General features: G+C 43.2%; 1 protein-coding gene across 9 annotated transcripts in view; it reads right to left on the bottom strand.

Moving 5' to 3' along the window:
* The window catches only part of adgrb1a (adhesion G protein-coupled receptor B1a), a 161,866-nt gene that overhangs the window by 111,829 nt on the left and 36,874 nt on the right, over positions 1–13,163 (bottom strand). For all 9 annotated transcript variants that reach the window (XM_034874744.1, XM_034874742.1, XM_034874738.1 and 6 more), the window contains exon 2: positions 2,118–3,070. In XM_034874744.1, the coding sequence (XP_034730635.1) occupies positions 2,118–2,856 (739 nt within the window). In that variant the 5' untranslated portion in view covers positions 2,857–3,070. The remainder of the gene's footprint in view (positions 1–2,117; positions 3,071–13,163) is intronic.

The following is a 13,163-nucleotide window of genomic DNA, read 5'->3' on the forward strand; positions in this document are numbered from 1 at the left end:
ACACACACACACACACACACACACACACACACACACACACACACACACACACACACACACACACACACACACATGTTGAATGTATACCTGTTCAGCTTGCAGTTTGGTCACAATGAGTTGATTATTCGGCCGTTTTGTCTTACTGAACTAACCTTTCTTTAGTCAATTAGTCATTTTTTAAAATACTTTTTCATGCAGAGTGACTTATTTCTAAGAAACCTCTGAGCATTTCTCTGGTAACCACAATATATAAAGTGGTGCTTTTGCATGATTTTTTGTGGAGACATTTCTTTAGTCAAACTCCATGTCATGCCAGACATCAGCTGGCCATGGACAGATCTAAAGTCCTGACAGAAGCTTTCCCCCCTCCGTCTGCTACTGGGCGGGACCCTCGTCCCCTCAGCAGAAAGGGAGTGAAGGAGGCTGGAAGAGGGGGACAGACAGTGATCTATGAACTCCTCCTCCTGAAGGTGCTGATACCAAACCGGTCCAGCTGGGTATGGCCTGACCTGGTGCCAACTGAGACGACTCCCCCTCTGAGCTTGTCAGCCTCTTCCCTCTACCTCCCCCACTCTGTCTCCCTCGTCTCTGTATCTATTGTCCTTCCTTCATTCATCACTCACAACTATCACCCCTTTATTCCTTACTTCGCTGCACAGCGGGCCATAACTGCCCGGCTCCCCGGCCTATTTCCACACAGAACCCATTACGTCGCCCAATCCTCTTTTTATCATCATTCACCAATTCAATCCATCCAGCCGCCCGTCCAGCCAAATATTCAGTGACTGCTTGCCTCTTTCATTTGAGCTCATCACAGGGTTCCATCGCCACTCGTTTACTGTGAACCTCGCATTATCATCTAAGAGATGCTTTACCCGAGTGGGTTGGAGCACACAGAGGGCGAAGAAAAGCTGCAATGCATCCATCTCTTTCTACAGTGTCTCTACGCGAGCCAACAGTGGATGGTATATTTCTTTTTTTCTTTTTCACACCTTAAGGCACAAACAGCCCACACCCCGCTGTTGAGCACCATAAGCGGGATTACATAAGTGCCATAACTAGCAGAGAAGAGGCTGGTTCGGCGAGGGGATATTAGCTGCTCTGGAGACCGGGGGAGGATTGCGCAGGAGATACCCAACGCAACATCTTCTCTGCTTGGTTGGCTTCCCACGACTGGCTCAGTATCAGCCCACTATCGGCCTGGGGAGGGAAAGATGGGGAGGCAGCGATGGTGGCTCAGAGGAGGAGGAGAAAGAGGAGGAGGATAAGAGAATAAGACCATAGGCTGATTAGGGGAAGCAACAGAGAGAATTATGGAAGGGAGGGAGAGTTAGATTGGTGGAAAGGTTAGGGCCAGAAAAGGGAGCAGAGAAATGTTCCATCCCTCTGGCCATAGTCCTGACGAAGCCAGGATAGAGATGTCATGCCACATCCTGTCTGCCGAGGAAAGGGGGGGGCGGTGGGGGGGGTTCTAGTAGCAGACAATTAGACCTCAAGCCACAGGCCCTTTCTCTGTCGCATTTATGCCTCTCTCCTTCTATCTGCCTCTTTTGTCTCTCTTTTCATCACCACCCCCTCCTGTTCTGAGCATTCCAAGAGCTATCCAATATCAGCACTCGATTCTCCTCCTTTTCCCGGAGGCCGATCAAGTGTCCCTGCCAGGACTACGAGGGATGGGACCTAGCAAGGTCAGAGAGCTCACTTCCATCAGATGAAACCTGAAACCTTTAATTTGCCTCTTTCTGTCCCCTCTTTCTCTCCTCCACTTCAGACAAAGCACTCTACTTGCTTGGGAGCCAATGTCATAGAATTATCCTCACTTTCCACAACTCACACTGGCCTGATTGCCACTGTAGATGCTATTTCTCTGCCATTTTGCTGAGAGCATGCTAAACTCCAAGGTCAGAGAAAACACAAATAAATCAATTTTTCGCGGAGTCTCTTTGAATGCAAGGCTTGTCTTTCCCTATTGTTTTACAGAGAAGCACAGCTAATGGTTGATCTTAGCACTTGCATGCTTTTAGAAACTGTGCCGTCGATATATGAACTGTGATGTATTCCCCTAATAATGTAAATAATATGTTACACATCAACTTTTTTGAAGCTTTCCTACTCACCATTTATCTCAGCTTTTCTTCTACTGTCTTTCACGCTGGGTAAACAGTTTTCCAGGTAAACTCCATTGTGATAACAGCTCTCCCCATCGCTGAGCTGCGGCGGCGGCGGTGGCTCCCAGCACAAACAAGGAGTCTGCATGATGCCACAGGGCCTGTTAGACGTGCTGGACGCCAGACAGTCCTCCAGCCACTGGCACAGCACCTGACAGGCCGCCATGCTGGGGTTGCGCTTCCCCACCACCAGGTACTCTGTTTTGAAATCCCCGTTGCTGTCTGTGCTGGCCTTCCCCGCCCGAGCAGGTCCCTTTCTCATTTGGAGGAACTGCTTTCCGGCCTCCAGAAAGGCCACTGGGGCAGAGGTATCGCACAGCCTCACCACCTCGTCAAAGCTCTCCATGCCCAGGTAGGTGCGTGTGGTCTCCAGGAAGGAGTCATACTGGAAGGTGCGGAGCTGTGACGGCACACAGTCCTCGGTAGGTTTGGTCACCTTGATGAAGATGGTGTAGCGCCGCGGGTCGGGGTTCTGCAAGGTCCAGGAACAAGGAATGGCGGGGAACACTGTTGATGACAGGAAAAAGCCAAAGAAGCGGCTTTGGACTAAAGTGGAGCAGGAGTCTGACTCTGGGCCCGAGGGGGCTGCGTGGCTACCCTCCATCAGCAACAGAGGGGCAAAACACAAGAGTAGCACTGGGAGGGGCCACCTCCAATGGCCAGGAATCCAAGATACAATGCTTGTCATGGTTTGCAGGTGGAGGCAAGGAGAAGGTATCGCAAGTTGATGGCTGGTTTCTGGCTTCGGAGGACTCTAACTCCAGCTGTGTAGGGCAAATGAATAAGAGGGGCAGGGGGTATGGGAAAAGGATGTGGTGGAGGACGAGGGGGAGGAAGGCTGCTCTCAAAGACCCAGCGATCGGCCCATGGCTGCATCAGTCGACCCAGAGATTCACAAGAACCTGTGAAACGGAAGAGACAAGATGTGGATTAGACTTCGTATCGCATCAGACAACATGATGGGATTACACTGATTCCATTTATCTCAGCAATGGGAAATCAATCTATCAGCTGATATTGTTTTCTCTGTAAACTGAGAGTGACTGCAGTGACTCGGGCCCTGGAGAACAACAGTAAGTTGAATAGAAGCAGATGGAGGGCGGGAGCCAGTGGTTTAGATACGGTTTTCTTCACTGCCCAAGTTCAGGTCGGTCTTTTCCTGTGAGACTACTGTTTCCCTCAAATGTCTCCTCTCATATTCCATCTGCCAGCTCATTAGTTTGTCTAATTATAAGACTATTAATCACCAAAAAGGTAACACCTGCAGACATTCATTACTCCAATTTATCAGGGTTGAGACACGGACAGCATTGCCATGATCATAGTTAGAGCTGCAACAATTAGTCATTTAATAGATTAGTTGTCAACTCTCAAATTAATCGCCAACTATTTTGATAATCAATTAGTCAGTTTGAGTAGCTTTTTTAAGACAATATTCAAAATTCTCAGATTCCAGCTTGTTAAATGTGAATGTGTTCTAGTTTCTTTTTTTCTCTGGGAAAGGAAACTGAACATCTTTGAGTTGAGGACAAAACAAGACATTTGAGGACGTCATCTTGGACTTTTTGGGAAACACTGATCCACATTTTTCACCATTTCCGGACATTTTAGAGACCAAACAACTAATTGAGACAAGCAACAGATTATGATAATAATCATTTGCAGTTCAATTATATTCCTCTTTCGTTTTATTTATTAAAGACAAAACTATAAGCTGTTTTGCCTTTACATACACATTCATGAAATGATAGGAGTATATTTTACTTTTTGGCCCATTTCTTCTATTACAAGTCTCTTTTTTACTCCATGTACAGAATGCTTCCACTTGAGCAGCTTTTCTTTTTAAGTTGTTATAATTGATGTTTCCTTATTGAAAAGCCACAATGTGGAAAATTGTTTTAGGCTTGCGAACAATGTCATTCAAATACACACTCCTGGTTTGCTCTTGAAGGACAATTGATCAGTTTTCAGTTGAGTGTGCTGATTGATTTGAAATGAGTGTTTTTTCTGTTATTGTATGAAAAACAAAAGGTGCTGAGTTTGCCTTACTGACGAATATTTTCAAGGACATCTGTCCACAAAATGTTTATTCCAGGTTTGAATGGAAAAAAAAACAATATCAAGCAAAGCAATATTGAATCTAACCTCCAAAACAGCTAAATGTGTTAAAATTTACAGAGACAACCAAATAAAATATTGACTTCTTCTGAAAGAAATTATCCAGTTTTTAAAGTTTTGATATATTAAAAAACACAAATAATGAACAAGTGATTGGCAACCAGAGACCACAAAGTGGTTGCCAAGGGCAACGAGGCAATTGTTGCTGTCGAGCCCTGAATGAGTTAACACTGTACTTAAACATTAAGTAGAGCCCTGAAGGATGCATTACACACCACATTAGGGTAATTCGCCATGATGTAACAACACAACCACATGACCCTAATTTCAGTTGTGTTAGGAACAGTTACATTCAGTCAAAGCTAGAGCTGTGACAATTCCACATTTTGCAAATTCAAATGAAGTGTCTCCGAAATAATTGTGGCTACCAATATTATTGTCTTATTCAGTCAAATTTAAAAATAGATATTTATTTATTACCTTTTCAAGCAAAATATAGTTTTTCAATTAATCCCAGATACGTCTTTTTGTTATATTGCTGTATCGTGACACAGCTGATGTAATAACAAAGCCTTGGAGGTAAAACCTCTTTGTTATTATAAAAGATATGCATTTACATCTTAAATGAACATAAAATTAACATAGGAACACATATCCAAATCAATTAAAAAACAAAGCACCAGTAGTTAAAAAAATAAGAGCGAGTTTGATTCCTCTGGCTTGAGACAGCTACAGTCCAGGGGGCTGTTCCATGAAACCAGGAGAAGGGATTCAAGTTATCCTGGATGAATTTAGCTTTGACTCGGTTGCACCAAACCAGGTTGATTTAAACCCAGCCAAGTAACCATGGAGATTTATTCTTTGCGGCTATCCTGGTCCAGAGCAGGCTAACAGCCAGGCTAAGATTAATCCTGGAGTCTCATGTGTCAAATCAGCTGCCGTCTGATCCCAAATAAACGTGTTTAACAGTTATTCCATTGTCTTCTGCATGTGTTCTGCTTTATTTTTATTAACACACGTTTGACTTAAACCCTAATACAGTTGTTTAGAGGATTATAAATGGTTGCACTGGCACCAGGATGCGGAGCGGGACTTTTCTCGGTGGGACAGTACTGTTGCGGGGTTGCCTGGCGTGCGGCCGCTGCCTCCCGGCAGACCTGAGAGTCGCGTCAGTGTGTCTACTCTCTCTGTAAAAGTAGAGATGAGCAGCGCGGTAAGCTTCAGGTTTATACAGGACGCGCTCCGAAGATTAAGAGTCAACAATATGAATGCAGCAATATTCCCAGATGATAATAATGGCAGACTGGTCCGAGACCAATACATTCATGATTTCATTTTCTTGTTGCTTATCCTTCTCTAATAAGGGACTGTTTGTGTTGCTCCTTAATATGTAGGCCTAATGTATTTTATTATAGCTTACATTGGTTTTATAACCTTCTCAATTAGACTCCCATCCCCGGACCAATAACCGGGTCTATATACAGGACGTATGTAGTGTAGTTTACATTCATTAAAATCTGCAAGAGTTCGGATTTGGGTCCTGGGCCTTGAGTTTGACACGTGGGAATTGAAGCTATAGTTGGAAACCTTTTATAGGAAAATGTTGTTGTCGTATTTACTGAAACGGTCACTATATTCTGAGAGTAGTACTTGAGAAAGATACTCAACATGTTCCTCTGCCTCCTCCTGGTGCTCCTAATGGCATTTTTAAGATTCCACCGCGCCAGAAGTAAAACAACCAATCAGAGCCGAGAGGAACAAACAAACCACACCTTTGAGCACCATAAGCGGGATTACATAAGTGCCATAACTAGCAGAGAAGAGGCTGGTTCGGCGAGGGGATATTAGCTGCTCTGGAGACCGGGGGAGGATTGCGCAGGAGATACCCAACAAAACATCTTCTCTGCTTGGTTGGCTTCCCACGACTGGCTCAGTATCAGCCCACTATCGGCCCTGCTATATCCTGTAGCACCCTGCAGTGCCCTGCTACGCCCTGTAACAACCCGCAGTGCCCTAGTACGCCCACTTACAGCCTGCAGTGCCCTGCTACGCCCTGTAACACCCTGCAGTGGCCTGCTATGCCCTATAACACCCTGCAGTGGCCTGCTACGCCCTGTAACACCCTGCAGTGGCCTGCTATGCCCTATAACACCCTGCAGTGCCCTGCTATGCCCTGTAACACCCTGCAGTGCCCTGCTTCACCCTTTAACACCCTGTCACACCCTGCAGTGCCCTGCTACACCCTGCGGTGCCCTGCTACGACCTATGCACCCTGCAGTGCCCTGCTACACCCTGCGGTGCCCTGCTACGCCCTATGCACCCTGCAGTGCCATGTGTTGTTGCCTTGTTCAGTGTCAAGTTTCTGTGGTTAGTTGGTTTCATGTTCTCTGTTGGTTTTCCATTTCCTGTTTTATTTTGTTCTCCATCTGTTCTTTTATCTTGTTTTGCTTCCTGTATTTTGGTTTTCCAGCCTTTGTGATTGTCTGATGTCTTTCACCTGTTCCCCAGCCCTTTCTCACCTGTCCCTAGTTACCTTGTTATCCTGTGTATTTAGTCTCTGTGTTCCCCTTGTCCGTGGTCAGGTCATTGTGTTTAGGGTTTGTCGCAAGTTGCCTTTCCCTTTCCCTATGTTGTTTGTGGTTTTGATGTCCTTACTGTTCCTTGTGACTTTTTAGAATTAGTTTTAGCTTCCTGCTTGTCTCAAGACTTCCTTTGTTTATTTTATGAAATCCTCATTATTATTCACTGCCTACCTGTCTCTGCATTTGGGTCCACAAGTCTCAGTGCCCTGCTACGCCATTAACTACTGTACCTATTTCTAGTCCTAGTTCCATTATCTTTATCCGGACTTTTATTGCCACTGGTCCCCCCAACCGACACCGTAATCCACCACCTACCAGGTTTCTTCCTAAAAGGAGTTTTTCCTCTCCTCTGCTGCACTGAATGCTTGTTCTTGGAGGAATTAATGGAATTGTTGGGGCTTTGTAAATTATAGAGTGTGGTTTAGACCTGCTTTATCTGTAAAGTGTATCAAGACCCTTCTTGTTTTGATAATATAAATTGAATTGCTCGTGAACAGCGATCTAACTGTCAAACCAGACCGCATTGATCAAATATGAATCACAATTCTGTTACTGCATTGGCTATTTCCCGCCTCAGATGTTTTAGTGTACCGTTTAGCTATAAAATGAGAGTCTAAGACACGGCCGCCATGTTGAAAATTGTCGCGACAATACCCGGTATCCATTCCCCGTATCTGTCTCGACCGTGTAGATATGTGTCAACCAGAAATATTCGGAATTATACTCTGAATTAAGCAAAACCTTTGTCTGTTATGAAATTCATAGTTGGGGCTAAAAGTGTTCGCCTCTGACAGTAGCTAAGCTGCCTCAAGAGTCCAGCCAGCACTGCAGTCTTCTCTAGGGGAATGCAATAAAAGTGTTGCCTGACAAAAAGGGAACACCCCCCTTTGTGAGGCCAAAATAAACCGCTGGTTTAATTCAGGGGGTGTCAATTCTTAAAACCCTAAGCTATGGCAAAGTCCCTGTATCTCAAATCAAAAGGCTTTTCTTCAGGTACAGCAATTCATCCTGTCTCATTGTATCTCAGTCCGCCTCACGTCTAACTCTGCCTCGCCCTATTTCATCCTGGCAGCTCTCTAACTTCTCCTCATACCAAGAAGTGTCCAGGGAAAACTACCTGGGCCTTTCTTTACCAGACAGGCCTGACAGTATTGAAAGGAATAGAGCTTTAACAGAGGATAAAGAGCTGCTCTTTATTGACAGCCCTGCCTCATTTATCCCCCCCGAAACACACACACACACACAGACACACACACACACACACACACACACACACACACACCTTCTCCTCCTCTTCCCCATAACCTGCTGAGGGAGTGTGATCCGACCGACACACAGCGCTCTATTGGAGCTTCCTGTTCATGTCAAGCCTCACCTCATTACTATCACAGAGCACTGCCCCCCCCACCCTCCCTCCCTCCCTCCCCTTACCTCCAACACACACACACACACACACACACACACACACAGACTCCCACCATTCTCTATCGATCTACCGTGTTCCAGATGCTAACAGATGGAGAGCTGCTATTAACACACTACTTTGCAGCACAGGAGAATACGATATGACAGCGAAAGAAGAGACATGAGCCAGAGCTGCACAGTGGCAGTCTGCTGATGGAAATCTGACCCGATAAATTGAACTGGATGTTCTCTGTCAATGAATCAATGCAACTTTTTGAATGTCTGCTGTTACAGTGTTACATGTTGAATTATGGTTTAAGAAAGGCTAAGCAGTTGCTAGTGCTCGATACTTACTTCTATACGTTTTGACGCATCGACCAGATTGCCTCTAAGGTATAGAATATCCAAAAAAAGCCTGGTCTTTCACTATCCAAATTTTAATACGCTTAGGAATAAAACTCATCAGCTTCAGTTATCCAATAAGCATGGAGCATGCTTCTTCCAAGATCTAATAATGTCTGTGATTGGCTGTTTAGCCTAACGTGTCATAGACACGAAGGAAAGACTCTGAGCCTGGACTCACTAAGTAAGTGCTGAAAAAGTAAAAATATTAAGTATAATTTCGGAACTGGTATCAAAGTCATATTATTTGTATCAGTACCGTATTGAGATCTTTTCAATGATACCCAATCCCTATCAGGCACCAAAGGCTGCAAGAAAATGTCTCTGAGAACTGGTGACTGGCTTTACTAGGTGGAGAAAATAATTCAGCATGAGTGGAACTTAGCATGACATGCATGAATCCTTTTTTATAATTTTTTAATATTTTATTTTTAGTAGATGATTCTTTTAGTCCCTAATATGGGTCACACTACAAAATAACAAAATGCAAACTGATAGTCTTTGTCATTATGTCATTGTCAACAAAATTGTGCATGCCCCTTCCAGCGGTGCTTAAATTAAACTCTATTGCACACATCTGTATATGACCTAAAAACAACTTTCATACATTCATCAACCAACATTCATCATAAAACAAGGGCAGGTTGGTTAGACTAAATTCAGATATCACAATATACTTGACCAAATACCTCGATATCGATATTGCGGCGATATTCTGGGGTGGACAAATGGCGCTTTAACAAAATATCTTCCCACTTAGATTTTAGATAAGTGGGGAAAAGCCAAATAATAGAGCAGCTAGAACAGTCTGGTAAGTTCAGAAAAGTGCATCACCAAATGCAATCACAAAACACCACTTACTGTATGTCATTTCACAATATTACAATATCCAAAATCTGAGACGATATCTAATCTCATATCACAATATCAATATGATATGGATATATTGCCCCTAGGTTAGAGCCTCCCTGATTGATTCACCGCCATTTCTTTAAATCTTCCCAACCCAATGTGTAATAGCCACCGGCCCAATCAAAGCTAACCCTGATGACATCATTATGGTTACTTTGGGACATTTGACAAAGTCCCTAAAGAGCCACAGAAGACAAGCTGAGTCACTCTGCCAATGACGAGTAATCTCATGTTAAACTGCTCAAACCTGACAATCGGGCCTTTGAATAATGCTTAGAGACCATATAGACATACAGTGGTAAAGCTCTATCTGTGCTGGAGTATATATATATCTATCTATATATCTATATCTATATATATATCTATATATATCTATATATATATATATATATATATATATATATATATATATATATATATATATATATATATATATATATATATATCTATATATATATCTACAATGCATGCTGAAAGATCCAATTGCAGTATAGAAATATATGTTTGAAATATATTATATTCATTGAAAAATATGTAGTGTATGTGAGAGAATATAGAAGTGTATGGGAGAGAGTATAGTAGTGTATGTGAGAGTATGAAGTATTTATAAGGTGGCCTCCCATATTTTAAACATGGTCTGAGTTTCATACAGTTTCAGGTGTTTCATCCATCTGCCCTCAGTGTTGCCCCTTTCTGTACATATGCCTGGGTCAGAGTGGCCGTGGAGGACTGCATATTTTCCCCTCCAGTTTGCTTTTTGTAAATCCCAATTCTTGCGTAGAGAGTGACGTACGTCTTTTGTGCGAATGCCACGTTTATTAATGAGGCCCCTGGTGACAAATAATTTCATTTGGTCAGCAAGCAGCCAATTCTCTGGGTGATAGTCCTGTTTGTTGACCACGTGATTGTGTCTTAATTGAATTGAACGCAGATTATACAAATAGTATTTTAATATATTTGTATATGGAGCTGCGATATACTGGGCTGCCTGGGCACATTCATATTCAGAGTGAGGAAGTTCTTCCCTGGGTGGAAATGTTAGTATTCTGTAGCTGTGGAATTATTCATTCCTTTCAGCCTGTGGCTGGAACAGCAAGCAATTAAAAGAACAAAGGTGTTGCATTAGCCAGCAGCCTTGAAGCATGAATCCATGTAAACATGGCCAACAGGCTGGCTCTGTGAGTGAGTCAGAACAATGGCCCAATCAAAGAGAAGCAACAGTCCCTCAGACAGAGATGTAGAGGGGGAGATAGAGATAGAGACAGAGACAAAGAAAGCACTGATGAGAAAATGATAGAGTCACACGGAGCATCACTTCTCACATCAGCAGCACAGGGATTACAGGCTGATTAGCAGAGTAACATAGGGAGCCGCTTCCACACTCTGCTGTGTAAACTACAAGGCAGAAAGCCATGGGGCTACGAGACACACATGGATTCCCTCTTCTCTGAAGTACAAGTTGTGTAAAATTGCTCCTCTGTGTCATCAAATTCTTTCAAAGGCAAAATAATTTGGCAGTTACAGCAGTTTGTGGAGTTGGATATGATGGAAACTATTTGGTCCATGCAGCTGATGCTCAAAGAGTGAATGAGGGAAATAGGTAAGACTACCTTTTCATTTAAAATCAGTTGTTCTAGTAGTCTTTATATTGAACAGATGACCAAAGTCAATAATTACCTTAGAATCAGAAGATAGAAACCAAATAAAACCACAGGCTGCTGGATTGCTCACTCACTTGTATACGGGTGACTGGACTTAAAATCTCGGTCAGGGCTCATCTACTGTGTACCATTCAGCAAGACCCTTTGTGCTATCTGCCTTCCTCAACTATGAGCGAACCTCCCCCCCCCCCCCCCCCCCCCCCCCCCCCCCCCCCCCCCCCCCCCCCCCAAAAAAAAAAAAGAGTCAAATGGCTCTAAAGAGACTCTGGCCAACAAGGTCTGCGTCAGACGTAAGGCAGTCTAGATCAATGATGTTTAATATCCTGGATTAATTCCACCTGATGTCACTTGTTTTGGCCGGATGTCCAGACTCTACTCCACAGTGCTCTGAAGGAAGGTCTGGCAATGCAAGACTAGGTGTTAAGAAACCAGGACAGCCTGATGAGAAATGGGCTAGTGGAACAAGACCTTTGTGGACTAGAGCACAGTACTTGGAACTACCAGAATGCTACTTTACCCAGTGTGACCCCAGGGAAAGAGGTTTCATGAAGAGGACGTGGGAGCAGTGGATGCTTTGAAACCCAACAGCTATGCTAACAAATAAACAAAGTACTTGCTCAGTGTCCGCAAACTGTTATCACATCTACAGATTGACGAGGTACAACAAAGCTGCTACGGCGAGGGGGAGCCAGAACGACAGATCTATAACTCGAGATTAGGTACCAAGCCCCAGCAGAGAGACGTAACACATGGGCAGCTGACCCGCTAATTATCTGTGCACAAGAATTTGATTATTTTCCAACAGTGCCCTCAGAGCATTTAGATGCAGTCTTGTATCGAGTTCTTGAAAGCAATACTTGATTAAAAGTACAATTACTTTGGCTAAATCACCTTTTATAATATTACTTGAGTAAAAGTCTAAAAATATCTACAACTTACTGTACTGAGTATCAAAAGCAATTATCTGATATTAAGTGTACTTAATTATTGGAAGTAAAAAACAACTTTGATCAGGAACGTTACTGTGTCAAGAATCATCTTCAGAGTTTCCACACCTTCCCAAACATCAACTTCAAAGCCTGACCTTAACAAAGACAAAACAGAAACAGAATTTTCTTCTTCTTTTTTTTGTGAGGAAGAATATTTTACTCCAATTTGCAAAAGTAACGAGTACGAGATCCTTAGGAGAATGCAGTGGAGTAAAATTAAAAGTTTCCAGAAATACAGAAAACAAAGTACAGATACTTGAAAATTAAGGTAAGTACAGGAAAGAAGTACTGTGTACATATAGTATATGTGAGAACATTAAAGCACTACTTGAATGTGTACTTAATACCTTTTGAGTAATGACTATGAGTGAAAACGTGGTTGAAAAGATTGTAATTTGCTCTTTTATGATGGATAGCGGCACTAGTCCACTTGAATTTACAATAATAATGGAATCTGATGCCAAACCTGAATTAAAGCAAAAAATGCAACAGCACTGAAAATGCATGACTGTGTTCAGTATAATACAGATGCCACTTTGACACACAGCAGGAAAGTCAATCCACCTTATCCACCTGATCCACCTAGTCCCACCCATGTTCCTCCCCTTCTAAAACACACACATGGAATCCTGGATTGACCTGAGCTAGGAGGGTTTATGGAGAAAGAAGCTGTAGGAAACCCGGCAGGGTCTTTTCTTAACAAACTGCTACTGTTTGGATACAGCTGCATCCTGACGGCTACAACAACTAAACCTGCAACGTCTTGCCAGGCTCCAAAATTAAACAGATGATCATCTGTCGTTGCTGACAAATATGTTCACTATGGTGAATGTCAAAGCCTTTCTAATAAGCAGAGGAAACACACACACACACACACACACACACCATTATCTGGGTACAAGAATCATTACGCAGTCCACATAGCTC

This window comes from Etheostoma cragini, chromosome 6 (genome assembly GCF_013103735.1).
Source record: "Etheostoma cragini isolate CJK2018 chromosome 6, CSU_Ecrag_1.0, whole genome shotgun sequence".
NCBI classification, from domain to species: domain Eukaryota; kingdom Metazoa; phylum Chordata; class Actinopteri; order Perciformes; family Percidae; genus Etheostoma; species Etheostoma cragini.